The sequence below is a fragment of the Saccopteryx leptura genome, chromosome 1, assembly GCF_036850995.1.
Source record: "Saccopteryx leptura isolate mSacLep1 chromosome 1, mSacLep1_pri_phased_curated, whole genome shotgun sequence".
NCBI lineage: Eukaryota > Metazoa > Chordata > Mammalia > Chiroptera > Emballonuridae > Saccopteryx > Saccopteryx leptura.
In genome coordinates this window covers 181,210,214-181,237,066 of record NC_089503.1, presented here as the reverse complement: position 1 = coordinate 181,237,066, position 26,853 = coordinate 181,210,214, and the positions used below count along the sequence as shown (strand labels likewise).

At 39.1% G+C, this 26,853-nt stretch overlaps 1 protein-coding gene across 3 annotated transcripts in view; it reads right to left on the bottom strand.

Moving 5' to 3' along the window:
* The window catches only part of PLD5 (phospholipase D family member 5), a 264,686-nt gene that overhangs the window by 26,983 nt on the left and 210,850 nt on the right, over positions 1-26,853 (bottom strand). For all 3 annotated transcript variants that reach the window (XM_066382203.1, XM_066382210.1, XM_066382219.1), the window contains one exon: positions 5,337-5,534. In XM_066382203.1, coding sequence (XP_066238300.1) covers positions 5,337-5,534 — 198 coding nt within the window. The remainder of the gene's footprint in view (positions 1-5,336; positions 5,535-26,853) is intronic.

Sequence of the window (26,853 nt, the reverse complement as noted above, 5' to 3'; positions counted from 1 at the left end):
TCATATATCAAACTGTGGATACTGGACCCGTGCACCAAAGCGCCAACCAGCGGCAGCTTCCCAAATCACGACTCGTATCTCGGAAAATTCGCTTGGACCTTGAACAAAAATATGGACTGAGTCGCAGCTCGTATCTTAAAAAAATTGTATGTTGGTGTGTTCGTCTCTCAAGGTACCACTGTACTTTTCTTTTGAAATAATGATGAAACCTCCACGTTAAAAAAAAAAAAAGAATAAAAATCAAACAAGCAAAAACAAAAAAATATAAAATAACAAAAACAAATAAAACACAAACAAACAAAAAGCAACTCTAGGTCTGCACTTCCCCCCAGCACACCCGTAGACACTTCATTTATCACCCAGGCTGACAGCTGGTATTCCTGCAGTGTCTGCCCTTGCCCCTCCCTCTCACTCCCGACCACAGGTTCCTTCATTCAGGTGCCAGTGTTCTGCTGGGGTTTCTACAGATCTCATTTCCTTGTCTCTGTGATGTTAAACAAACACGTGGCACTCTGAGGACTGACTCCTTGTCTCTGAGTCCAGTCTGGTATTATTGGCAGGGATGTACCCATGGCCGCCCGTTTCTCTGCTCCCCTCATATGCCCACCACCACACCATCTGCAGCCCAAACTGAAATAATCACCAATCCACGGTCATCTTCCACCTTGTCTGTCTCTGCTATTTGCTCTGCCAGCCCCTCTGTTTTGGTGCTACTGCCTATTAGAATGCTAGGCTTCTTTAAGTTCCTGCTCAGTTTCCTCCATGAAACTTTCTTGTATCCCCACCTAGAGGCTACGGTCTCCACCCTCTCTCCTCCCATAATATGTGTATTTGTTACATTCTTTAGCATTTTCCAACTTATAAACTTGCCCTTGTCTCGTCTCCCTGCCTAGACAGTTACAGCTTGATTTTAGGGGTGGTGTTTATGGACAAAAAGTGGCCACATAGTGTTAGATACGTGAATTCCAAACTGCCCTCTTGATATTCCGCTTCTGTCAGACCTCAACCTTACTGGACTATCGCACCTGAGACAGAGGAATTCCAAGAAGCTGGCAAGCCTCCCAAGAAGGAGCATTCCAGAAAGCTGAAATCATAAAATCGTAAAAGGAAACATACCAGAACTTTTGACTCAGTACCCCCTCAGGCTTTCCAAAGTCCTATAAAATTTACCTCATAGTCTGTAACTGGTGCTCTTCTCCCTGGAGAAGTGCCTGGCAGGATTCTTTTCTTCCTTTTAATAAAGCCTGTTACTCTGGTCTTTTTGGACTCCAATGGATTCCAACACATAATAAACCTGACAAACTCAGGGGAGGCCTGTGTGGTGGCCTTACAACTCACAGACCAAAAATAACCACACAGGATGCTTTGAAAGCAAAACTTTCTAGCTAAGCCCAGGTCATGGAGGTTAGTTAAGTCTTAGGGTGGTATTTTTCCTTAACAAAGGTCTGTTGTCTTTTTCATTTACAATAACATGCCTAATCATGTATCTTTGAAATGTAAGAATAACATTCCTTTGAAATGTAAGAGTGATCTTTTATTCCAGACCCCACAATTCCCCTCATTGTTATTATCATGTTGTTAACTCTCCTATACCTACCCCTGTAAAAGAAGTATGTGTCTATACTTTTACTTTTTATCGAATCCCAAAGATTGCTTTCCCCCACCTCCATAATCTGTCTGGCCCTAAATTACTAGAGATCACATGGTTAATTAACTTTTGTGTTCCATGAGAAAAAAAAAAAGAATTCATATTTGTCATAACTTAAAATATATATTTATCCATGTTAAGTTTTTAATCATTTAAGATATAATTTTGGAAAGCATAATTCATAAGGTCTTCAATTATATATATATTTGTGTGGGTTAACTTAGTTGGTACTGTCAGCTTATAAAAATATAATATGCAGTTTTAAGATATTTTATAATGAATATTTTGAATTTAAATAAATTTGTCTTGATTATTTGTTTGGCTTGTATTACTCAGAAAACCATATGCATCCTGAAACTTTTTATTGATTTTATGGCTAATAAAATTGATCTAGCACTTATTATGGCTTTTAGGGAGCCCTGAATGAGGTGCTGGGGATATTAATGATAAAGGGAATGCAAAATATGACCTTTAGAGCTTTATAAAACAGTGGGAATGATGATCAATAAACAAATGTTTATTAAAATGTGACAGGCCCTGGCCAGTGGCTCAGTAGATAGAGTATTGGCCTGTGTATGGATTTCCCAGGTTCAATTCCTTGTCAGGGCACACAGAAGAAGCGACCATCTGCTTCTCTCCTCTTCTCTATCCCCCTTCTCTCCCTCTTCCCCCCCCCCCCCAGCCAGTGGCTCAATTTGCTCAAGCATGGTCCTAGGTGCTAAGGACTGCTCTGTTGGAGTGCAGCAATCTCAGGTGCTAAAAATAGCTTGGTACTTGAGCATTGGTCCAAGATGGGGTTGCCAAGTGTATCCCAGTTGGGGTGCATATAGGAGTCTGCCTCACTATCTTCCCTCCTATCAGCTAAAAAATAAAATAAAAACATGACAGACACTATAATAAAGGTGAGATCAAGGAGCTCTGGGCAAATAATACTAATTCCAACAGTGGAGGTTTTTGTTTTTATTTTATACCTGTAAGATTTTATATATCTGAAGAAATGATATCCAATTAACATCTACTGAATTGAACTTAAAGGTAGGCTTGATATTAAGAGGAAGAGGAAACTAATAAGTCATGATGATAACATAAATAAAAATTTAAAAATAAAGGCATTCTATAGTTGAAAAGAGTATCCTTAAAGGAATGTTTCAGAACTCAACTTATTTTGTAGTGAACTATGTATTTAATAAAGAGCAATTTATAAATTTGTCTTGGAGGACAATAATCGTATTGTCTTTGTATTTTAGCAAATTTTGTTAAAGGCCTGAGCCCTCTCTCAGTGCACGTAGATGTATTTAACTTTGGGATAGACAAAGGAGGACCCTCCCCCTCCTTGTTAAAGGTCACAATTGAAATTTATGCAGCAACCATGTTCATTATTTCTAAGGTTTAAACCAGAGACTCGAAATCCAGCAATTATCTGAAATTGCTCATAATTTATTCTTTCTTGCTGTTTCCTCTCTGTTCTACTGGACCTGGTTGAGCAAGTGTCCCTTGGGATGTGATATCACCCTGTTGCCACCCGAATTCAGGGTCCCTTGGCAAATTTCCTATTGTTGCTCATTTACAAATTGAGAATTATATCTGGACTTCTTGTTTTCCAGGGCTGTCTTGTGAGGAAATAAAATGGAACATATGAAATAATTTTCTTAATAAAGTATTCTATATAATAACCTACTTGCTACTGCATTCTTAACCTCTACACAAACCAAAAAAAAAAAGGGGTTTTTTAAGCTCTCTTTGATTAAAAAAATCTTCCACAGTCTATTTTCTGCTATTCACATTTATGTGAATTTGTTAAGATGACTTCAACTTCTTCTTTTCTTTCTACTGCTCCATTTCTAAATTTTTAGATTGTGCTTTCATTTGGTTTCCCACAGAGGCATTTCATTTGCATGTATGCATTACATCCCTAAAAGAAGAATCTCAGGATTTTCCCTCCTATGTTTTTCCCTTTTGCTTCCTCGTGGTCCATGATGCATGCTGAGGTTGACAGTACAGTGTGACCAAACCGATGGGAGGTAGCAGGTCATTCTGCCATTTCTTTGATCTTTGAGTTGTACAACAAGTCTGGGGCTGATCCTCGCATACCGCTGAACCTGCCTGTGAGGCTCACAATCATTTTTCTAGCTCTGTGATCATCAGTGACTTCAAATTTGCCAATGTATCCATGCGTCACCATCACAGAAGCCAGAGGGTGATTCTGCAGCATGTCCTCTAAGAACCTGACGTTTGTCATTCTTCTTGGCATTACTGGTGCTCTTGAAAGCATCTACTAGGACATTCACTTGCACCGCTATGGCAGCATAGAAAGGTGGCGGAAAAGTATGCTTGCATTTTATTTGTTTGTTCGGGTTTTTTTTGTTTTGTTTTGTTTTTACAGGGACAGAGAGAGAGTCAGAGAGAGGGATAGATAGGGACAGAAAGACAGGAAGGAGAGAGATAAGAAGCATCAATTCTTTGTTGCAGCACCTTAGTTGTTCATTGATTGCTTTCTCATATGTGCCTTGACCGTGGGGCTACAGCAGAGCGAGTGACCCCTTGCTCAAGCCAGCGACCTTGGGTCCAAGCTGGTGAGCTTTTTGCTCAAACCAGATGAGCCCGTGCTCAAGCTGGCGACCTCGGGGTCTCGAACCTGTTTCCTTCCGCATCCCAGTCCAATGCTCCATCCATTGTACCACTGCCTGGTCATGCATGCTTGCATTTTAATGCGCAAAAAGGATCTAATTTCCTCTCCAACAAAATGCTCTTCACTGACATAAAATTTGTTGGCCTAAAAGCACTGGTATCAATCAATGGAGACAACACCATATTAAATTGAGAGTGTGGTGTAAAGAAGTTTTTCTAAACCTCAGATTTAATCTGAAGTTTGATGCAAGTAAAAATTCTAAGGTCTCACACAAGGTGCAGTGGATCAGATCCTGGGTGAAGGTGGGGAGACTATCAATCTGTATTTTAAAGAGGCTCGCCAGCTGGTACTTTAAAGTTTGGTGAGAGGGCTGTAGGCCTACATATTTACACTGCCTACTGCCAGTAACACAGTGGTGACAGCTGTGATGTGTGGGCAGCAGAGTGATAAGGGGGAGTGGGGAAGGTAGATGTGGTGGTGGTTTTTCAATGAAGTCAGATGACTGGGAGCTATGCAAGGAGTCTTTCCTCCTGGGTGGGTCTCTTGCCCTCCAATCTCAATCAAGAACAACAGGTTTGCTTTTGTCTGTTTTATACAAGGAGGTTCTTTCAGATTGGTTCCATCACAGGGTCCTATTGCTAAACACAAATCTTAGCATGACTGATGTAGGCATCAAAGATACAAGCTGGTGCAGAAGACTTATGCTGGTGGCTCTGTGGGAGCTTGCCAACGGAGGCTCTTTGTGCTGTAGTAAATAAACTTCATATCCTCATTTGTAACATGGTTATAACCCTGGGTATACCATAAAAGATGACTATGAGGGCCAAATCAGTAACACAAAGTACCTGGAATTAAGAATGATGATGGACATTTATTATTGCCATCATCATTAGGGACAGTATTTTACTGAGCAGAGTGAACAGATTTGAATTCTTCAAGGACTGGACTAGAACTGACCTGTCGAATTCATTTTTGCTCAACATAACATCACACTCAAACATCCCAACTTAATAAAGGGCCCATGGAGGGGGAGTGGAGGAGAAGGAGGGCAAAACTCACCGACACAAAAGCTTGAGATTTGGTTTCGTTCAACTGAAGTTGCAATTTCCGTTCATTGTCATAGACTCCATAGAGCCTCTTGGACCAGGTCTGAGGTACTCTGCTCTTGAATTTTAATGAACTATATAAAGCGAATATCCTTTGTAAATCTAGGACCAGGCAGCTGCAGTTGTAGAAGATGACACCGAGTTCTTTCATCTGTGAAATTAAAATTGGAAGCATTAATGCCATGCGTGTCTGATGGTGTTAGTTTCAGAGAAAAAAATGCACAGAAATAAAGTAGTGGTGAGATTTTTTTTCTTGCACTTTTATACAGAAGTACATAGATGTGTTCACAATGCAGAATATGGAAATGATGCATCATAAAAATACTCAAAATTTAAGGCAAATTTTTGCTTTCCTTTTGCATTTGGACTCTTATAGATAATTTCCCCACATTCACCTACACTTTTCACATCAGTTTTGTTTCTTTGACATTAAATTTTTATATGAATCCCTAAGTCATGTAGCAATATCAAGGTTGTCTTTTTTATTTTTTTTCTGAAGCTGGAAATGGGGAGAGACAGTCAGACAGACTCCCGCACGCGCCCGACCGGGATCCACCCAGCACGCCCACCAGGGGCGAAGCTCTGCCCACCAGGGGGCAATGCTCTGCCCCTCCGGGGCGTCGCTCTGCCGTGATCAGAGCCACTCTAGCGCTTGGGGTAGAGGCCAAGGAGCCATCCCCAGCCCCCGGGCCATCCTTGCTCCAATGGAGCCTCCGCTGCGGGAGGGGAAGAGAGAGATAGAGAGGAAGGATGGGGGGGTGGAGAAGCAAATGGGTGCTTCTCCTATGTGCCCTGGCCGGGAATCGAACCCGGGTCCCCCGCACACCAGGCTGACGCTCTACCGCTGAGTCAACCGGCCAGGGCCAAGGTTGTCTTTTTTTTTAAATTGATTTTTAGAAAGAGGAAGGGAGAGACAGAGACAGAGAAAGAGAAAGAGAGAAAAACTGACTAGTTGGACTTGTTCCACTTATTCATGCTGCCATTGGTTGATTCTTATATGTGCTCTGACAGGGAATCGAACCTAGAACCTTGATGTATTGGGATGATACTCTAACCAATTGAGCTATCTGGCCAGGGCCTAAAGGTTGACTTTTAATTGCAGCATAATTGAGTGGTTTAGATCAGTCGTCCCCAACCCCCAGGCCACGGACCAATACCGGTCCGTGGGCCATTTGGTACTGGTCTGCAGAGAAAGAATAAATAACTTACATTATTTCCGTTTTATTTATATAAATATTTAAGTCTGAACGATGCTTTATTTTTAAAAAATGAACCATATTTCCTCTGTTACATCCGTCTTGTCTCGGTCACATGATACATTTATCCATCCCACCCTAAAGGCCAGTCCGTGAAAATATTTTCTGACATTAAACCGGTCCATGGCCCAAAAAAGGGGGCCGTGGTTTAGATAACAGATTCTGGAGTCAGAATGCTTGGAATTAAGTTTGAGTCCACAATGTTCTAACTGTGTAACTTCGGGCAAGATACTTAAATCCTTGGGCTTCATTTTCTTCTTCCATGAAATAGAGATAATAGTATTTATTCCAAATAGTTGTTATGATGCTTAATATGGTTAATGCATGTAAAGGGCTTGGAAAAGTATTTACCACATGATAATCACTAAAAGTATGTTAGCAATTATTATTCTTATTAATGCTGCACAAGCCTCAAGAATAATAGACCAATAGATTCTTGCAATGAAGAAATTACAGAGATCATTTTGTCCACCTCCCACAATGCACAAATGAGGACAGTAAACCTTTCACAGGTAAGAAGAATACTAGAGAGCTAGTCTGCAGCAGATTAAGAATTTGAATGCAGCTGTTCTGACCTTGATCAAATGCACCCAGTATCATAGCAGCACTGGTTTCATTTGTATCCAGTACCACATTGTAAAAATTACAAATGATTTCTTTTTTTTTTAAGTGAGAGGAGGAGAGATAGAGAGACAGACTCCTACATGCCCCCTGACTAGATTGACGCTAGGTCCAACTGAACTGTCCTCAGCGCCTAAGGCCAATGCTCAGACCAACCAAGCCACTGGCTGTGGGAGGGAAAGAGAGAGAGAAGGGAGAGAGAGAGAGGGAGAGAAGCAGATGGTTGCTTCTCCTGTGTGCCCTTACTGGGGATTGAAGCTGGCATGTCAGCACACCAGGCTGATGCTCTATCCACTGAGCAAACTGGCCAGGGCCACATATGATTTCTAATTTAGTTAATAAAAGTAACAATATGAAGTTTTGGTCATAAAAAAGCAGCACAAATATATATGCTTAATGATCTGAGCACCCAGTGAGGGCTTTGTTAGGGACACCATACAAGTCTAAATGCAGACAAAAACATGAGCATTGTCCAAGCCACGAAAATGACCAAACAGCCCCATCCTGGCTAAGATGAGTGGCTGCTCCTTTGTTATCTACTATGACTTTAGCATGACTTCATTTCCCTTCCGTAGAGATTAGAATTATTAAGATACCTGGTCATAAAGTTGCCTCTACTTCCTGACAGCATCCAATCCTGAGCAAAACTCTGTTTCCTTAAACCCTCCACCAAATTACCTAGCGCAAGTGCAAATTCTATAGAAAGTCCTTCATTAAACCCACCTATGGAGACACCCCACTATCGGTCTCAGTGTGCATTCTCCCTTGTTGAAATGGCTAGTTGAACTTCAGCATGCCCACAGGGTCTTGCTGGGGGTCAGTGATACCCTCCTATCCCCACAACACCTGCATGGTAGTGTTGTGAGGACAGCAAGCCAGTGCAGCAGAGATCAGTGACAAACACTCAAAACATTGTTGCTCTAACCAAAGTCACACTGTAGGGGGCAGTACTGGGTAGGTATTTCACATTGCAGTTGGGACAGGAAGTTGCCAAGCAGCAGAGTGGTGTTTAGGGAAAATGAACAAAGGCAATAATGGCTCAAGTGAAAAGGAGTAAAGAAGGTCTGGATGTTGGAATCTAAGGTCCAGTAATGCTCTTGACTGTCAGTGTTGTTCCGTCTCCAGGTCTCTGTTATATACCTTGTTCTGGAATGTCTACCATCACATATTTTAATCTGGAAATCTGGTGACTCAATTCTTTAAGAGCTAATGGAAAAACTGGAAGCATAAAATAAAAATTCTTATATAATGGCACCACGTTGACAAGTGAAGTCTGCCCCCCAAGGTATGATCAGATTTTCATCGGAAGCGTATTTGTGAATATCCCAGCATGTCTCATCCCCAGGGCCTCTTCATGCACTGTTCATTATCATCGAGATGCAAGCAGCCACTGTCAGTGCTACCAGTATTCTAATGACTCTCTTCTAAACAAAGGCTCAGCCTTTCCTCCCCTCTGCTGTGTAAATTGATATCCACAGTTCTGACATCATTCTGCTTGGTGACTACATTCCAGCTGTAGCATCTGAAGGCAATGGAAGAAGCCATGCCTGGCCCTCTAGAGAGGTAAAGAGAATGACAGGGCCTGCAAATATCTTCCTCTCAACCTGAGGTTGACTCATGCCCCTTTCTAATTATTCATGTTTGGTTCTGGCTGAGGTTGACGGAAGATGGAGAAGAAACGGGCTTTCATTTTGCAGATTTTTCCGCCAGACCAAAAATATTCAGGACAGATATCTGAACAAATCTTCTTAAAATGCTGGTAGTGGGGAAAATAACATAGATTTGGGATTCTGTCGAGCTACCATGTCTAGATTTTCAAAGGAACGAAAAGCTACGGTGATCAATTAACAGATAGACCAGCCGAGTTGCTCTTAAAGTTGCCTTACCAATAAGACAAACCTTACCTGCCAGGTATCAGCCCTTGGCCTGTGGTGGGCTGCTTGGCACAGCCCAGAGACATGCCAGCAACATGCCAAAAACATGCCAGCTACACGCCCACTGAGCTGATGGGCTGCCCTGACTTTTCAGTTCAATCACCCAGTTGACAGTTGATGGAATGGTCCATCTGCTTGAGTAAAATAATCTTGAAAAAGCTGATGATTTATCAAATAATGAGTCTTTGGAAGAGGGTATTTCTTAGGCAAAGACTGATCTTTTTTTTGACAAAATGTAATGTTAGTTATCAACCCATGGAACAAAGAAAGGCTTAGGACCTCAAATACCTGGAGCACCCTGTCAAGAAGCTGTTCTAAAGGTAATGACTTTATTTAAAATTGAAGTTCTAGCAATGGTTCCACACTGTCCCTTGCCCTTGGACATTATGGGAGACCTTGTGGAATGTTTGGGTTTGACACAACCCAGGAGATGTTATCATCCTGCTGCTCAGGGAGAAATAACCACAGGATAGGTACTAATTCATGAGAGTGCTTCCTGTGCACCAGGTACTGTTCTGAATTTTTTACAAGTCTGCATTCATTTTAACCTCACAACAGCCTATTTCACAGGGAAGGAAACTGAGGTACAAAGAGGTCAAGGAACTTGCCCAGATGCACAGCTAGAGAGCAGGGAGGCTGAGCGTACCATACAGACTCACTTAATATTTCATTTTCAGGAAGAATTATTTACAAAGCAGAGCACCCATAGACCACAGTGCCCTGCAGGTAAAGGCTAAGTCCTACTGTTTGTGTGTCCCCTTTTCTGCCGCCCTGGGATTTTTATTTCTCCTAGTTGTTCAGATTCAAAGAAGAATGAGAGAAGAGGCATCAGCACTGTTCTCTGCTGTAACTCAAAATGATTAATACCAGTGAGCCTACCTACAGCTCAATTCGTCATCAACAAATGCCCAGTTTGTTGTTTTCATGATTTTATAAACAAGTGAACAAGTATTTCTTTAATTTTCTTGACAGAGACAAAAGAATTGGCAACTGTGAGCAACTAACATGCATCCAGGTAGTAACTGATTTACATTCCAAGTTAGTGCAGGAAATCTAATTACAAGGAGCTCTAACTTGATTTTGTGTCTGCCCTCAAGGTGAGATTTTTGTTACTAGGAATGGAAATAAAGAATTGAACATTAGCTCAAAGGCTGCTGGTGGCTCAGAGATGTCCTTTCTGGCCCCTTCCTTCCCTTTCCATTGTCTATATCATTTCACTTCTTGATGTCTTAGTTTCTTTGTAACCAAGTGAGAATAATAATGCTTGGCAAAAGGAACATGACTAATTGAAGAGATAGGAGAATGTAAGAACCTTGGAGAATGGCTAGTTCAACCTTATTTGAAAATTAAAGAAACCAAGGACCTCAAAGGGAAAGTGACTTGCAAGATCACAAAATAATGTCCTTTTTCAGGTCCTGGTCTCCATCACCCAATAAAGCTGTGCCTTATTGATAAAATGAACCCACACAAGGGGTTCCATTTGTAGAATGAATGAGGAGTATTGTTTTTTCCCTTCCTTCATATGCCACTTAACAACGGGGATACGTTCTGAGGAATACTTTGTTAAGTACTGTTGAGTGCACAGCTTAGAAGGCATAGCCTGCTATACACTCAGACTGTATGTATAGCCTACTGCTTCTAGGCTACAAGACTGTACAGCAGGTTACTACACAAAGCAACATGAGACTAAACCAAGCCCAAGAAAAACTGATGCAATCAAGACTAGTGATAATCATGAGATGTAGGAGGCTGTGGCTTTAGAATAAACATTTTTTTTTAATAAGTAGAAAGAGTATACTCTAAAATAATGATAGAAAATATAGCATAGTAAATACATAAACCAGAAACATGGTCATTTATTATGATTATCAAGTATTATGTACTGGACATAATTGTATATACAGTACTTTTATATGACTGGTAGCACATTAGGTTTGTTTATAGCAGCATCATCACATGCACATGAGTAGTGTGTTACATCACCACCTACAATGACTACGATATTGCTAGGTGAGAGAAAAGTTTCGGCTCCATGCCAATCTTATGGGACCACTGTGGTAAATGCAGTCCAGATGTTTTGATCTTACCTTCCACGGTGTACGCACAGCAGAAGACTGCAGATATGCCTTTAACTTGGGCAAGTTTCATTCTGGGGAAATTAGCAGAAGACTTAATTTTGACCATGCATCTAGACTACATTTTCCATTCTGGCTTTATCTGTGGTAGGCTTGTACACTTGAAACCTATATTATTTTATTAACCAATGTTACCCCAATAAATGTAATTTAAAAACTGAAAATAAAAAAGTTAGGTTGTTTCTTTTTCTATTGGATCTTGAGTTTTATTGAGTTTGAGAATCTTATATGTTCTGGATACAAATTCTTAATTAGATATGCAATTTACAAATAGTTCTTCTCAGCATGTGGCTTGTATTTTTATTTTATAACAGTGTCTTTTAAAGAGCAGAAATTCTTAATTTTGATGCTGTCCAATTTATCTACTTTGCCATTAAAATCATGTTTTTAATATGTTAGCTAAGAAATATTTGCCTAACCCAAGATCACAATGATTTTATATATGTTTTATTCTGGCAATTTTACAGTTTTTAGCTCTTCTACTTAGGTCCATGAACTTTTTGAGTTAATGTTTTACATACGTTTGAAGTATGGATTTAGGTTCATTTTCTTGCATATGGCTATCCAATTGCTTCAGCACCATTTGTTATGAATAAATTTGTCTTTGTACCTTCATTTAAAATCAGTTAATCAATCAAGTAATATCTATCCTTTCTCTAGTATAATATTGCCTGACCTCCTTAGTTATATAGTAAGTTTGAAAATGAAGTGGTGTGAATCTTCCAACTTTGTTCTTCTATTTCAAAATTATTTTGGCTATCCTAACTCTTCGATCTTTTAAAATACACTTAAAATTTTTTTTTATATAATTTTATTTTTTTAATGGGGCGACATCAATAAATCACGTTATATATATTCAAATATCAACAAGTCCAGGTTATCTTGTCTTTCAATTATGTTGCATACCCATCACCCAAAGTCAGATTGTCCTCTGTCACCTTCTATCTACTTTTCTTTGTGACCCTCCCCCTCCCCCTTTCCCTCTCCCTTTCCCCCCTCCCCCCGAAACCACCACACTCTTATCAATGTCTCTTAGTTTCACTTTTATGTCCCACCTATGTATGGAATAATGCAGTTCCTGTTTTTTTCTGATTTACTTATTTCACTTCGTATCATGTTATCAAGATCCCACCATTTTGCTGTAAATGATACGATGTCATCATTTCTTATGGCTGAGTAGTATTCCATAGTGTATATGTGCCACATCTTCTTTATCCAGTCATCTATTGACGGGCTTTTTGGTTGTTTCCATGTCCTGGCCACTGTGAACAACGCTGCAATGAACATGGGGCTGCATGTGTCTTTACGTATCAATGTTTCTGAGTTTTTGGGGTATATACCCAGTAGAGGGATTGCTGGGTCATGAGGTAGTTCTATTTTCAGTTTTTTGAGGAACCACCATACTTTCTTCCATAATGGTTGTACTACTTTACATTCCCACCAACAGTGTATGAGGGTTCCTTTTTCTCCACAGCCTCTCCAACATTTGCTATTACTTGTCTTGTTAATAATAGCTAATCTAACAGGTGTGAGGTGGTATCTCATTGCAGTTTTGATTTGCATTTCTCTAATAACTAAAGAAGATGAGCATCTTTTCATATATCTGTTGGCCATTTGTACTTCCTCCTGGGAGAAGTGTCTGTTCATGTCCTCTTCCCATTTTTTTATTGGATTGTTTGTTTGTTTGTTGTTGAGTTTTATGAGTTCTTTGTATATTTTAGATATTAGGCCCTTATCTGAGCTGTTGTTTGAAAATATCATTTCCCATTTAGTTGGCTTTCTGTTTATTTTGTTATCAGTTTCTCTTGCTGAGCAAAAACTTCTTAGTCTAATGTAGTCCCATTCATTAATTTTTGCCGTCACTTCTCTTGCCTGTGGAGTCAAATTCATAAAATGCTCTTTAAAACCCAGGTCCATGAGTTGGGTACCTATGTCTTCTTCTATGTACTTAATTGTTTCAGGTCTTATGTTTAGATCTTTGATTCATTTTGAGTTAATTTTTGTACAGGGGGAGAGACTGTAGTCCAGTTTCATTCTTTTGCATGTGGCTTTCCAGTTTTCCCAGCACCATTTATTGAAGAGGCTTTCTTTTCTCCATTGTGTGTTGTTGGCCCCTTTATCAAAAATTATTTGACTATATATATGTGGTTTTATTTCTGGACTTTCTATTCTGTTCCATTGGTCTGAGTGTCTATTTTTCTGCCAATACCATGCTGTTTTGATTGTCGTGGCCCTATAATATAGTTTGAAGTCAGGTATTGTAATGCCCCAAGCTTCATTCTTTTTCTTTAGGATTGCTTTGGCTATTCGGGGTTTTTTATAGTTCCATATAAATCTGATGATTTTTTGCTCTATTTCTTTAAAAAATGTCATTGGAATTTTGATGGGAATTGCATTAAATTTGTATATTGCTTTGGGTAATATAGCCATCTTGATTATATTTATTCTTCCTAACCAAGAACAAGGAATATTCTTCCATCTCATTATATCTTTCTCCATTTCTCTTAACAATGGTTTATAGTTTTCATTATATAAGTCCTTTACATTCTTTGTTATGTTTATTCCTAAGTATTTTATTTTTTTTGTTGCAATCGTGAAGGGGATTATTCTTTTGAGTTCGTTCTCAGTTGTTTCATTGTTTGCATATAGAAAGGCTATGGACTTTTGTATGTTAATTTTGTATCCTGTGACCTTACTGTATTGGCTTATTGTTTCTAGTAGTCTTTTTGTGGATTCTTTGGGGTTTTTGATGTATAGGATCGTATCATCTGCAAAAAGTGATACCTTTACTTCTTCTTTTCCGTTATGTATGCCTTTTATTTCTTTGTCTTGTCTGATTGCTCTGGCTAGAACCTCTAGTACCACATTAAATAAGAGTGGAGAGAGTGGACAACCCTCTCTTGTTCATGATTTAAGGGGGAAAGCCTTCAGTTTAGTGCCATTTAATATGATGTTAGCTGATGGTTTATCATATATGGCCTTTATCATGTTGAGGTATTTTCCTTCTATACCCATTTTGTTGAGAGTCTTAAACATAAAATTGTGTTGTATTTTATCCAAAGCCTTTTCTGCGTCAATTAATAAGATCATGTGGTTTTTGTTCTTTGTTTTGTTGATATGGTGTATTACGTTAACCGTTTTACATATGTTGAACCATCCTTGAGATTCTGGGATGAATCCCACTTGATCATGATGTATTATTTTTTTAATATGTTGTTGTATTCGATTTGCTAGTATTTTGTTTAGTATTTTAGCATCTGTATTCATTAGAGAGATTGGTCTGTAGTTTTCTTTTTTTGTGCCATCCTTGCCTGGTTTTGGTATGAGGGTTATGTTGGCCTCATAAAATGTGTTTGGAAGTATTGCTTCTTCTTCAATTTTTTGGAAGACTTTCAGTAGAATAGGAACCAAGTCTTCTTTGAATGTTTGATAAAATTCGCTAGTATAGCTGTCAGGGACTGGACTTTTATTTTTGGGGAGGTTTTTAATGGTTTTTTCTATTTCTTCTCTACTGATAGGTCTGTTTAGGCTTTCTGCTTCTTCTTGACTCAGTCTAGGAAGGTTGTATTGTTCTAGGAATTTATCCATTTCTTCTAGATTGTTGAATTTAGTGGCATAAAGTTTTTCATACTATTCTACAATAATTCTTTGTATATCTACGGTGTCCGTGGTGATTTCTCCTCTTTCATTTTGGATTTTGTTTATATGAGTCCTTTCTCTTTTTTCCTTGGTAAGTCTTTCCAAGGGTTTGTCAATTTTATTGATCTTTTCAAAGAACCAGCTCTTTGTTCTATTAATTTTTTCTATAGTTTTACTGTTCTCTATTTCATTTATTTCTGCTCTGATTTTTATTATCTCCTTTCTTCGGCTGGTTTTGGGTTGTCTTTGTTCTTCTTTTTCCAGTTCCTTAAGGTGGGAAGTTAAGTGGTTCACTTGGGCTCTCTCTTGTTTGTTCATATATGCCTGAAGTGATATGAACTTCCCTCTTATCACTGCTTTTGCTGCATCCCATAGATTCTGATATGTCGTATTGTCATTTTCATTAGTCTGTATATATCTTTTGATCTCTGCACTTATTTTTTCTTTGACCCATTCATTTTTTAAAAGTATGTTGTTTAGTTTCCACATTTTTGTGGGATTTTTTTGCTCTTTTTTGCAGTTGAATTCTAGTTTCAAGGTTGATGATCAGAAAATATGCTTGGTACAACTTCAATTTTTCTGAATTTGCTGATGTTGTTTTTGTGGCCCAACATATGGTCAATTCTTGACAATGATCCATGTACACTGGAGAAAAATGTATACTCAGTCACTTTGGGATGAAATGTCCTGTATATGTCTATCATATTCACGTACTATAGTGTTTTGTTTAAGGCCACTATATCTTTGTTGATTCTCTGTTTGGATGACCGATCTAGAGCCGTCAGCAGTGTATTGAGGTCTCCAAGTATGATTGTGTTTTTGTCAGTTTTTTTTTAAGGTCAATAAGTAGCTGTCTTATATATTTTGGTGCTCCTTGGTTTGGTGCATATATATTAAGAATTGTTATATCTTCTTGATTCAGTGTCCCCTTAGCCATTATGAAATGGCCATTTTTGTCTCTGAGTACTTTTGTTGTCTTGTAGTCAGCATTATCAGATATGAGTATTGCTACGCCTGCTTTTTTTTGGATGTTATTTGCTTGGAGTATTGTTTTCCAGCCTTTCACTTTGAATTTGTTTTTATCCTTGTTACTTAGATGAGTTTCCTGTAGGCAGCATACAGTTGGATTTACTTTTTTAATCCATTCTGCTACTCTGTGCATTTTTATTGGTGAGTTTAATCCATTTACATTTAGTGTAATTATTGACACTTGTGAGTTCCCTATTGCCGTTTTATAGATTGCTTTCTGTTAGTTTTGTGTCTTGTTTGATCCTTCTCTTTTGTTTTTCTATCTTTTGTTTTTATTTGGTTGTATTCCATACATCTTTCCTCTGTTGCTATCTTTTTTATCTCATGTGCTTCTGTGGTGGTTTTTTCAATGGTGGTTACCTTTAGGTAATGAAAAGGGTTCCTACCCTGTTCATTGTAGTGCACTATTTTGTGAGTACTTTTGCACTCCATTGTCCTTTGCTACTGTTAATCTCCATCCTCTCCCCCCCTTTCTTTTTGTTGTTGTCACAGTTTAAATTTGGTTTTATTGTGTTCTTCTTGGAGCTTTTACTTGTGGCTTTATTTTTTTTTTGTACTTTGTATCTGATTGGAGAACCCCCTTTAGTAATTCCTGGAGTGGGGGTTTTTTGATGATAAATTCCCTCATCTTTTCTGTATCTGTGAATGTTTTTATTTCTCCTTCATATTTGAAGGATAGCTTTGATGGGTATAGTATTCGTGGCTGAAAGTTCCTCTCTTTCAGGATTTTAAATATCGGGGTCCACTCTCTTCTAGCTTGTAGAGTTTCTGCTGAGAAATCTGATGATAATCTAATGGGCCTTCCTTTATATGTTGTATTCTTCTTTTCCCTGGCTGCCTTGAGAATTTTTTCTTTTCCGTTGGTTTGTGCCAGTTTCATTATGATGTGCCTTGGAGTAGGTTTGTTGGGGTTAAGAAAACTCGGAGTTCTGTTTCCTTCATGAATTTGAGGCTTTAGTTCTTTACACAGTCTTGGGAAGTTCTCATCTATTATTTGTTTGAGTATGTTCTCCATTCCATTTTCTCTCTCTTCTCCCTCTGATATACCTATTATTCTTATGTTATTCTTTCTGATGGAGTCAGATAATTCTTGTAGGGCTATCTCATTTTTTAAAATTTTTGAGTCTCTTTCTACCTCTCTCTGTTGTTCCTCAAGTTGCTTGTCTTCTATTTCACTAATCCTCTCTTCTATCTGACCTGTTCTATTAGCCAAGCTTGTTACCTCGTTTTTCAGCTCTTGAATTGAGTTTTTCATCTCTGTTTGATTTGTTTTTATAGTTTCAATTTCCTTGGACATATATTCTTTGTGATCATTGAGTTGTTTTCTGAGCTCCCTAAATTGCCTTTCTGTGTTTTTTTGTATATCTCTGAGTATTTTTAGGATTTATATCTTGAATTCTCTGTCATTTAACTCCAAGATTTCTAATATATTAAATTTTTTCTTCATAGATTTTTCCTCATCTATCTGTGTTACCTCTCTTTCTTTTGTATCCATGATATTCGATTTTCTCTTCCTTAATGGCATCTGAGGGTGGTTTTGTTGATAGTATTAATGAGATTTAATAAAAAATAAAAAGTTAAAAAAAATAAAAAATCGAAAAAAGTTGTTTTTTTAAAAAAAAAATTAATAATGAAATAAAGAAAAATAAAATATAATAAAAATTTAAAAAAAGGAAATTATTCCCCCCCTTCTTTTTTCCTCTCCTCTCCTCTCCCCTCTTTCTTGAGAAAATCTTGTGGTGAACTGTGAATTATATTGTATTTAATAGAATAAACAATGCCTGTAATGGAGGGCCTGAATTGGGGAAAAGTAATAAAGGGGCAAGAAAAAAAATAATAAAAAAATAATAATAAAATAAAATAAAATAAAAAATAAAAAAGGGGTGGGGTATGGACCCACAAAAAGCAAATAATGAAAAAATTTGGATCAAGAATAAAATGATTTGCATTTAGGTGTTGGTTGACTAAGAGTTATGATGAGAGGAGTAAGAGGGAAACAGGAAAATGGGGGGACAAATTAAAAAATTACTATTGTATTTAGTGGAACAAGAGCTTGATAAAATGGAGAGCCAGGGATGGGAGCACTGCTAGTGAGTTAAAAAGGTGAAGTAAAAACCCCCCAAAATGCCACAAACATAAGTTTGAGTCCCAGATAAAATAATTTGTTTGTTATTGAGGTTTGAATGAGAGGAGACCTAAAGGAGAAAGGAAGAAACTAATATAGAGGGAGAAAAGAAAGAGAGAGAGAGAGAAAAAAGAGGGAACCACTAAAAGAAGAAAAAAGAAAAAAGAGGAGAGAGAGAGAGAGAGAGAGAGTTAAGGGTTTTGGAGTGCAACCCTTATAGAGAGAAAGGAAGACGAAAGAAAAGATAATGGGAGATGTAACACTTATGGGTAGTGTAGTTCAAGGAGAGGAGAGAGTAAGACCGGTAGAGAGTTAAACGACCAAATTGGAGGAGGAAAAAAAAAAAGAAAAAAAAATCAAGGATGAAGATAAGAGAAACAAATGAACAAATATAATAAAATGGGATAGGTTATAAAGTCTGTGTATTATTCTGATTTTGAGAGGTTATCTTCTTGCTTTTTCTTTTCTCTCCCTCTTCCTGGTCGGTGACTCTGTACCCCGGGTTCTGCCCCTTTGGCACGCTCAGGTAGAGGTTTGCAGTTGATAAGTCTCGATGGCGATGTCATGTATTTTGCTTCAGTCTCGTTGGCAATCGAGGCTCATTAGCATTTATAGGTTCCAACAGTGAGAGAGTCCGTGTTCCTGGAGCCTCTCTCCTAGTCTTTCCTTCCTCAATTAGTAGTCTGATAATCCAGCTATGGGGTTGCTGTTGCCTCTGCCTGGATAGTAAGAGGCTCAAAGAGCTGGTAACTCCCCACTCTATTCCCACTCAGAATAGAGTAAGGGCTCTGGGTAAGGCTCAGTCAGTCAGAGCCGCTAGCATAATCAGCCGGGGCTTCCGCCTACTCAAAGACCTCTGGCTGTGCCACTCTGTCCGGTAACACAGGCGGGCACCCACTCCCGGGGTGCTTGGAGGAAACTCTTGTTCACTATCTGTGTGCAGACCAGGATGTTAGACCGGAAGTCTCGCTCTCTGAGTAAAACACTCCGCCCGCACTGAAAAGTTCCAGTGTTGGAATTGGCTCTCGCTCCGTCCCCGTGTGTGGCTTTTTCAAGGCGCTGGGGTGGCCTGAGACTCCGCCCTCGGCCCACACAAAGGCCCCCGACTCTGCCCCTCCGTGGGACAACACGGGCTCCCACTCCCGAGGTGCTGGGAGGAGTCTCCTGCCCACTCTCCGTGTGCGCAGACCAGGATGTGAGGCCGGAGTCTTGCCCTCTGAGTGAAACCTCCCGCCCGCACTGAAAAGTTCCAGTGTTGGAATTAGCTCTCGCTCCCTCCCCATGTGCGGCTCTCCCAGGGTGCTGGGGCGGCCCGGACACTTTCGGCCCACACAAAGGCCTCTGACTCTGCCTCTCTGTGGAGTAACTCGGGCGCACCCTCCCGGGGCTTTGGAAGGAATCTCTCGCCCACTATGCGCCGACCAGGGGATCAGGTAAAATGGCTGCCCCGCTTGTCTTTCTTTGTCTGGGTTTGGCGCGAGTGTTAGCTGTATTGCCCGGGTTGTCACAGGAACAGTTTTTCCTCAGCTTGGATCTCCGTGCCACAGCCTGGTTCGGCCGTTTGTGCCGCAGCCTGGATATATTCACCCCCTTTGTCCGCCTTAGTTTCTATATTCTCAGTTTCCAGTGAAAATCGCCCTGTTTAGGTTAGTGAGGAAGGCGGAGCATTTCTTACTCCCTATTTCCTTCAGGGTTTGGTTATATATTTAGCCAATTTTTCGCTCAATCATTCCTTTGGGTGTATTGTGAAACATCTGGAGGCTCCAAGGATAGGTTTTTCTGTTTCTGGTTGAAGATCTTGTTGAGGTTTGGGGGAGATTTATCAGTATCGCTTCCTACCCCGCCATTACTCTCTACACTTTAAAATTAGTTTGTCAATTTCTGAAAAAGTCCTGCAGTCATTTTTATTGGAATTACATTAAATTTATGATATCAGTTTGGAGAGAAGTGACATTACAACAACTGTCGGGAGCCGATCCACTAATGCTGGCTAACTAGGTCACAGCAGGAGAAGATCCACAACTGCTGGTTGACAAAGTCACAGCAAAAGAAGATAGAGTCACCGCAGTAAGACCAACAGCTGCGGGTTGACAAAGTCACCGCAAGGAAAGGCACAACGACACTTCCCCCTTTAATCTTTTGAATTAATCTGGCCTTATATTCCCCCCTTTTCTGGGTGTGTGCTATTATTTATGGCACAGGGATAATAGTACCGTGTTTTCCCTGTAGATTTGTAGTAATTTCTTTGGAAATGAGACAGAAGGTGTAAGTTTCATGGAAAAGCCTGTAAGCCCCTTGAACTGGGCTCATAAACATAAGAGGCTGGCTATAATATCCCTCGTAAAGGGTTAAGTTTGTAGGAGAATTTCTTATTAATCATGTTAGAAAGAATATAGTTAGAACTTAGCTAGTATATGAATATAGTAAATAAATAAAGTTTAACTAGACGTTAGAATCTTAGGTAAAGTGTAGTGGAGTGGCCTGTTGCATGGCCTTGGATAGGAGTGCAGCTGGCTAGTAAAAAATGTTTTGTTAAAAGACTTGTTTTGTCACTAAAGGCAGTTACTGGGCTTTCTCAGTGAGACATTCTCATGAGATTTATATACTTTCTCAAGGTTTTTCGTTCAGATAATAAAGAGGAATATGGAAGAATCCATAGAAGCAATAGCAATTAATGCCTTCTGATATTATGTTGCTACTAAGCTATCTTGCAGGTACACTCTATATATCTTTAAGCAAAAGTTACTCTTGATGTTATGACAATTTCTTAATAAGCAAGCCTTTTGAAGTCTTGTGAGAAAAATTAGGACACTGCATGAACTCAAGGCCATTTGCCTGAGCAAGTGGTGGGCCTTTGCTAGTCCTTAATGATTTTGTCTGCTAATCTCTCTCTGCGCCCTTAACTCACAACAACAGTAGAGTTATTAATTAGTACTAATCTTTTAGAAGTTTGTACCAATATTGTTATTGCTATTGTATAACTGTACTTTGAATAACTTACCACCTGATTTATAGTTTATAGATATGAATTAACTGTTATCTGGAAACATGTAACCATAGTGAAACAAAATACCATGTGATTGTAACTTAGTGTGTGTGCATAAAAAGAAAGCTAGACCAGCATTTGGTAGAGATGCCTGGCAGTAAATGCTAACTAGAGAATAAAGAGAAAGAAAAGAATTCGGCTCTCTCACTCGATTTTCGCCGACGCCGTCTCCTCCTGTGGGACCCCTGGATCCCCCCCGGGGCTGGACCCCGGCAAACAACATTGCATTTTCCAAACCACAAATACAGTTATCTATTGATAGCTTATAAAAATATATATACTTACAGACAATGACTGGTAGGAACAGAAAAAGAATAGTTTTAAAGTAGTTAGATTTTGGTGTATTATTCCCTTTTACACTTTCCTATATTAAAGTAATGTATGTAATTCAGGGAGGAAGAGACACCCTTGCATACTAATGATGGCTTTCTTAAGGTTGATGCAGAGGCCTGAGGTGGGAAGGTGAAATGACATGGTCACAAATCCTGCAGATCGAGTTAATGCACACACCTCGGAGCAATGGTCCTTAGAAAGATTTCACCCTCCGGTTATCTCTCCTTCCCTCCTTCCCTTCCCTTGCTGTCTGCTCATTTCCATGGTTAAGCTCTCTTACAGAACTAATACGGATCAAGAAAGAAGATATATCGGTAAATGTCTAGCAAGGGCTATTAGAAATATATTTGGAGGCCTTTATGATTACTCAGTGGAGTTGAAGAACACTGTGGTGCAACCATGAGGAGTCTGGGCTGCCACACAAAGGGCCGGAGAGATTCCTGCTGGGGTTCATGCCCTGCCTCCTCGCACATGGAACATCTCAGCACAGCATACATAGCTGCTCAGCCCTGGCACAGAGCGGACATTGTCATCTTCTGTATGTTGCAAAGGCTGTTGGGACTGGAAGTTGAATTCCCCTCTGAATCTCTCCTCAAAGGAAATTTCCAATTAAAATTCTCAAAGATGGACATCACTGATGAAAGAACAGGGAACTTTGTTTTCTATTTAACAGGAGGAGCACGTCTTTCTCCTCTGAACAAGCTGGATGCTTTTGGCTTTTGTCACGGCTGAAGTGGTTTTTATTGTTATACTCCATCAACTGTTTTCCCTTGTTGGGGTGCTAATTTATTAGTTTAAAAGCCACTAAGCAATGACTGCCACCACTGGCAGCCAGTCAATACGATTATTGTCACTTGGTAACCGAGAAAGTCAAAACACAGAGCAAAATGTCTGTCCCCAAAATCCCAGGAATCTAGTATGTGTTTAATTCCTAGACTTAGGTATTTCTTTTTCTCAGTTTTACAGGCAACTTAATGTGTTATAAAAAAAGAAAAAACTACCCAAGGATGAGAGTCCAGCAATTAATTATGCAGAATGTTCATTTGTACATTTGTAACAAACATTCCTTTCTAGCTTCATTCCTAAAAAGCTTACAAGGATCTCTGTTCTGGCTCACTTAAAATATAAACCTTTCAAAATGGGTCTGTTAAACTTGGAAAGAAGCCACAGCTTAAGTCATATAAAACTCATATAGCATATGCATTATTTTTAGGTTAGAAATCTTTGCAGAGAGGAAATGTTAGCAAGGCAACAAAGTTACCCTACAACCTCTCAAGATGAAAAAGGAGATCAGGGTTGCCCATGCATGTTTTGAACACAAAACAAGAAAGAGGAATACATTTAAAAAATGTTATCAATAGCCTTACCAGGCGATGGCACAGTGGATAGAACGTCAGACTGGGATGCAGACGACCCAGGTTTGAGACCCCGAGGCTGCCAGCTTGAGTGTGGGCTCATCTGGTTTGAGCAAAGCTCACCAGCTTGGACCTAAGGTCACTGGCTCGAGCAAGCCCCACTGTCAAGGCACATATGAGAAAGCAACCAATGAACAACTAAGGTGTCAAAATGAAAAACTAATGATTGATGCTTCTCATCACTCCTGGTTCCTGTCTGTCTGTCTGTCCCTATCTATCCCTCTCTCTGACTTTCTCTCTGTCTTTGTAAAAAAAAAATATTATTAATAATCAATATCACCCTTCCCAAAAAGAGTTGTTGGAGACCCTGCTGCTTTCTGATCTGATCTATCCTTATCCTTGTATCTACTAGTCTTCATCAGATGAAGCATTTTAGGACAATAAAAATAATTGGGGAATCCATGCAAATAAAACACAGAGGGAAGTATTTTTCTTATATCTTAATTGTTGTCATTGAGAAGGCAAGATTCTGTGTGGGTTTTTCAAAAAATGGTGGCGCAACAGATAGAGCATTGGACTGGGATGCAGAGGACCCAGGTTCGAAACCTCAAGGTTGCCAGCTTGAGTGTGGGCTCATCTGGTTTGAGCAAGGCTCACCAGCTTGAACATGGGGTCGATGGCTTTAGCAAGGGGTCACTTGGCCTGTTGTAGCCCCACCGCAGTCAAGGCACATATGAGAAAGCAATCAATGAACAACTAAGGTGCCATGATGAAGAATTGATGCTTCTCATCTCTCTCCCTTCCTGTCTGTCTCTATCTCTGTCACAAAAATAAATAAATAAAAAAGAAAAAGGAATTCAGAGAATCCAGAAAATGGAAACAGAGTGTAAGGATGCTTGATCAACGTGTCAGAAAAGTGCAGAAATTCTTATAAATTTGAACGTGGACAGTGACATCACTTACTTTTTTACATAACTGGAAACCTGCTGTGTATCTTTTTCCCAGAATTTTCCCTTTCTTTTGGTGTCTCAATACTTACGCTGGGTTAAATGTGCATTTTCCACCACCTAGTAAGAGGAAGCAGGTAGAAGAAAATGAAAAAAAAAAAAGGAAGTAGAAGAAAGAGCTTATAGAAAAGAAGATGAGCGAAGAGTAGGAAGAACAGGTAGAAAGGAAGGACAGCAAAGAACTACTCTCTTCATCTCAGGAAAGAAATATCTTTTACTTTATTTCTTTTGGGAACCCTATAAAGAATAATGGTAATATGATATATACCATTATATATATATATTTCCAGTAGTTGTGAATAAGCCCCTAGGTGTCTATTGTTAATTTCATCATTCAATTCCTTGATGATGGCAAAGATTAGAGAATATATAGATACAAGAAATAAGTGATTGTCAGTTAAAGCCATTTATCTTTTTTTAAAAAAGAAGTATTTGGGTAAAGGAGGTAAAACCCTCAAAACCCTTACACTGGTCATGTATCTGAAAGCAACAAAAAGAAATTCATGCCGTTTATATGTGATTACAGAAAGTATAGGAAAATCACTATTCTTGGAAATCAAATTTCCCTCAACCTCACTTATGTAAAAACACAAGTGAATGTGTGGGAAGTAGTGATAAGTCTAAATTTGTATTTGAACAATGTCTATATTTCATTGCAAGCAAAAATATACATACCCCTTGAAAGTTCTATCAAATTTATCCAGTATGTTGCCAAATGTTTTAGAAAGTTAAAAATTCTCTCCAGCATTGTTCTTGAGGCATATGGACTCTACAGAGTCATTGATATCTTGCAAAACTTGAGCCATGTCAACTATCATATTTCATTTGTGGATGGAATTCAGGGCAAGAGAAAGACAAAAGCTAAGAAGGGAGTTTTAGAAATGGTTTTCTTAAGAACCCAAACTCAAATTCATTTGCCTGTTTTTATGTGTTGAAGCACAATCAAGCATGCAGTGAGTTAATTCATCTACTTGACAGATACTACCGGGCTACCATGGATGTGGATGGAACTGGAACGAAACCTCCTCCTGTACGTTTCCTCACTTTCACTTTCAAACCTTCATTATATTACTTCTGGGAAGCCCTGTCTGAGTTACGTCCAGTCTCCAATTTCTTCACAGCTGAGTGCTTCTATACTTGATTTACACATAATCAATTTGCAAGTATTTGTATGTTGACTTGTAAATCTTTGATGATTCTTTTTTTTATAAATTTTGTGTTGCTCTGACTACAATGCAAATTCTGTTTATATTCTTTCACAGTCCAAATGTCTGTTTTCTCACCAGTATCAACTTAGCTTTATTAGAACATATATCATCTTCCAAAGGCTTTTCCCTAAGGAGGAGGAGAAACCCTAGAGGGCATATACTCCGGGTTAGAGTATATTCTCCCAGTAGGAACAATTCCCCACCTCCTCCTCTTTTCGTTCTTTTTTACTTATGTTCCTTTCACACAGGCAAAATGTTCATTTTTGAGAGGGAACAAGAACAGGCTTGATATTTTACTTAAACAAGAAAAAAAAAGGTGACCGCAGTCTGAACCAATATTGCTGCCCAAACATTTCTAACACAAGCTGCTGGCACTATCTTGAGGCTTCAATGCCCTTTTGTGAAAGGCATGGTCCTCAGTAAAAGTTGTAACTTTTACTTACAATTAGAAACAATTTTTACAATGTGAAAACTAATTAGAGCCTTTTCACATCCTTATTCTGATACATAAGTTGTGTGTGGCCTCAAGAAAATGAATGCCTGATGAACAGCTGAAAATGAAAGATGGAAAGATGGACTATGTCAAAAAAGCGTATTTCAAATCCTTATAACAGTAAACAGTTGGAAACCATGAGAAGCCCTTAGACTAGAGTCTTACCTGAGTAATGTATATAATTAAGGAAAAAACATGCACTAAAGCTATTTTAAAGTACACTTGCTTCTATACACACACATGTGCACCAAGTCAGCCCAGAATTGTTTACCTAGGGACTTTCTATTGTGCAAAACAACCAAGCTCTGGCCTATTTAAGCCAGTCTGAGCTTTTATTATTGTTATTTGCATCTAAACTTATTCATAACTGATATATACACTATTATGTGTATAGGTAGTATATATATAGTATGTAATCATTTTAGTGATACATACACTATTAACACTATGTAAATATATGCCCATATGTATTTCCTTCTGCATCTAGAATTTTGAAACTTGCTTTTTCACTATTTCTTGAACACTTAATATCTAATGCCTTTATGGTATTTTATTAACTACATGTAGAAGAATTTATTTTGCCATTGTGTTGTTAGAGTCATAGGTTACTTTTCTTTCTTTTTTCAGTTTTTATAAATAAACCTTTGTCTATATTTCATCCTTTACATCTCTGAGCATGTCATGTGTGGCAATGTTCCCAGGCAGTATGAGTCAGGAAAGAATTCCACATAAAGGGAAGCCTCTGTGCAGAGACACAGAGACTATGAACCTTGCCCCAGGCATCATTTCTAATGTTACCTGGAAGGTGATAAAGGCCAGAGCAGTCACAGTTAGAAAGATTGGGTGGGAGTGAAACCGAGGAGAACTTGACTGTTAGGCTAAGCAGAGTCCCTAGAAGTTTCTGAGTGCTGGAGGGGATGATTAACTTAGAAACATGAATCCCTGTGTGGGGTATTGATGACAATGGGGAGAGGCCAGGAGTGGGAAGACATGGTGGTGGGCTAATTAGTCCCAGGATAGACTACTGAGGTCACACTCCAGTGTCACTGAGATGAAAAGGTGACCACATTTGTTGGATGCATACTGAAGACTGAATCTTCAACATTTGAAAAACAGTTGGGTGCATGGAATGGGAATAAGGAAGAGAGGGAAGGATAGAGGGAAGAAGGGAGAAAAGGAGGAAGGGAGGGAGAGAGGGAGGGAGGGAGGGAAGGAGGGAAGATAGAATGAAAGGCCCCCTGCCTGCCTCCTGTCCTTGATTGAGGACTCCCAGGAACGCCTTTCTCCAA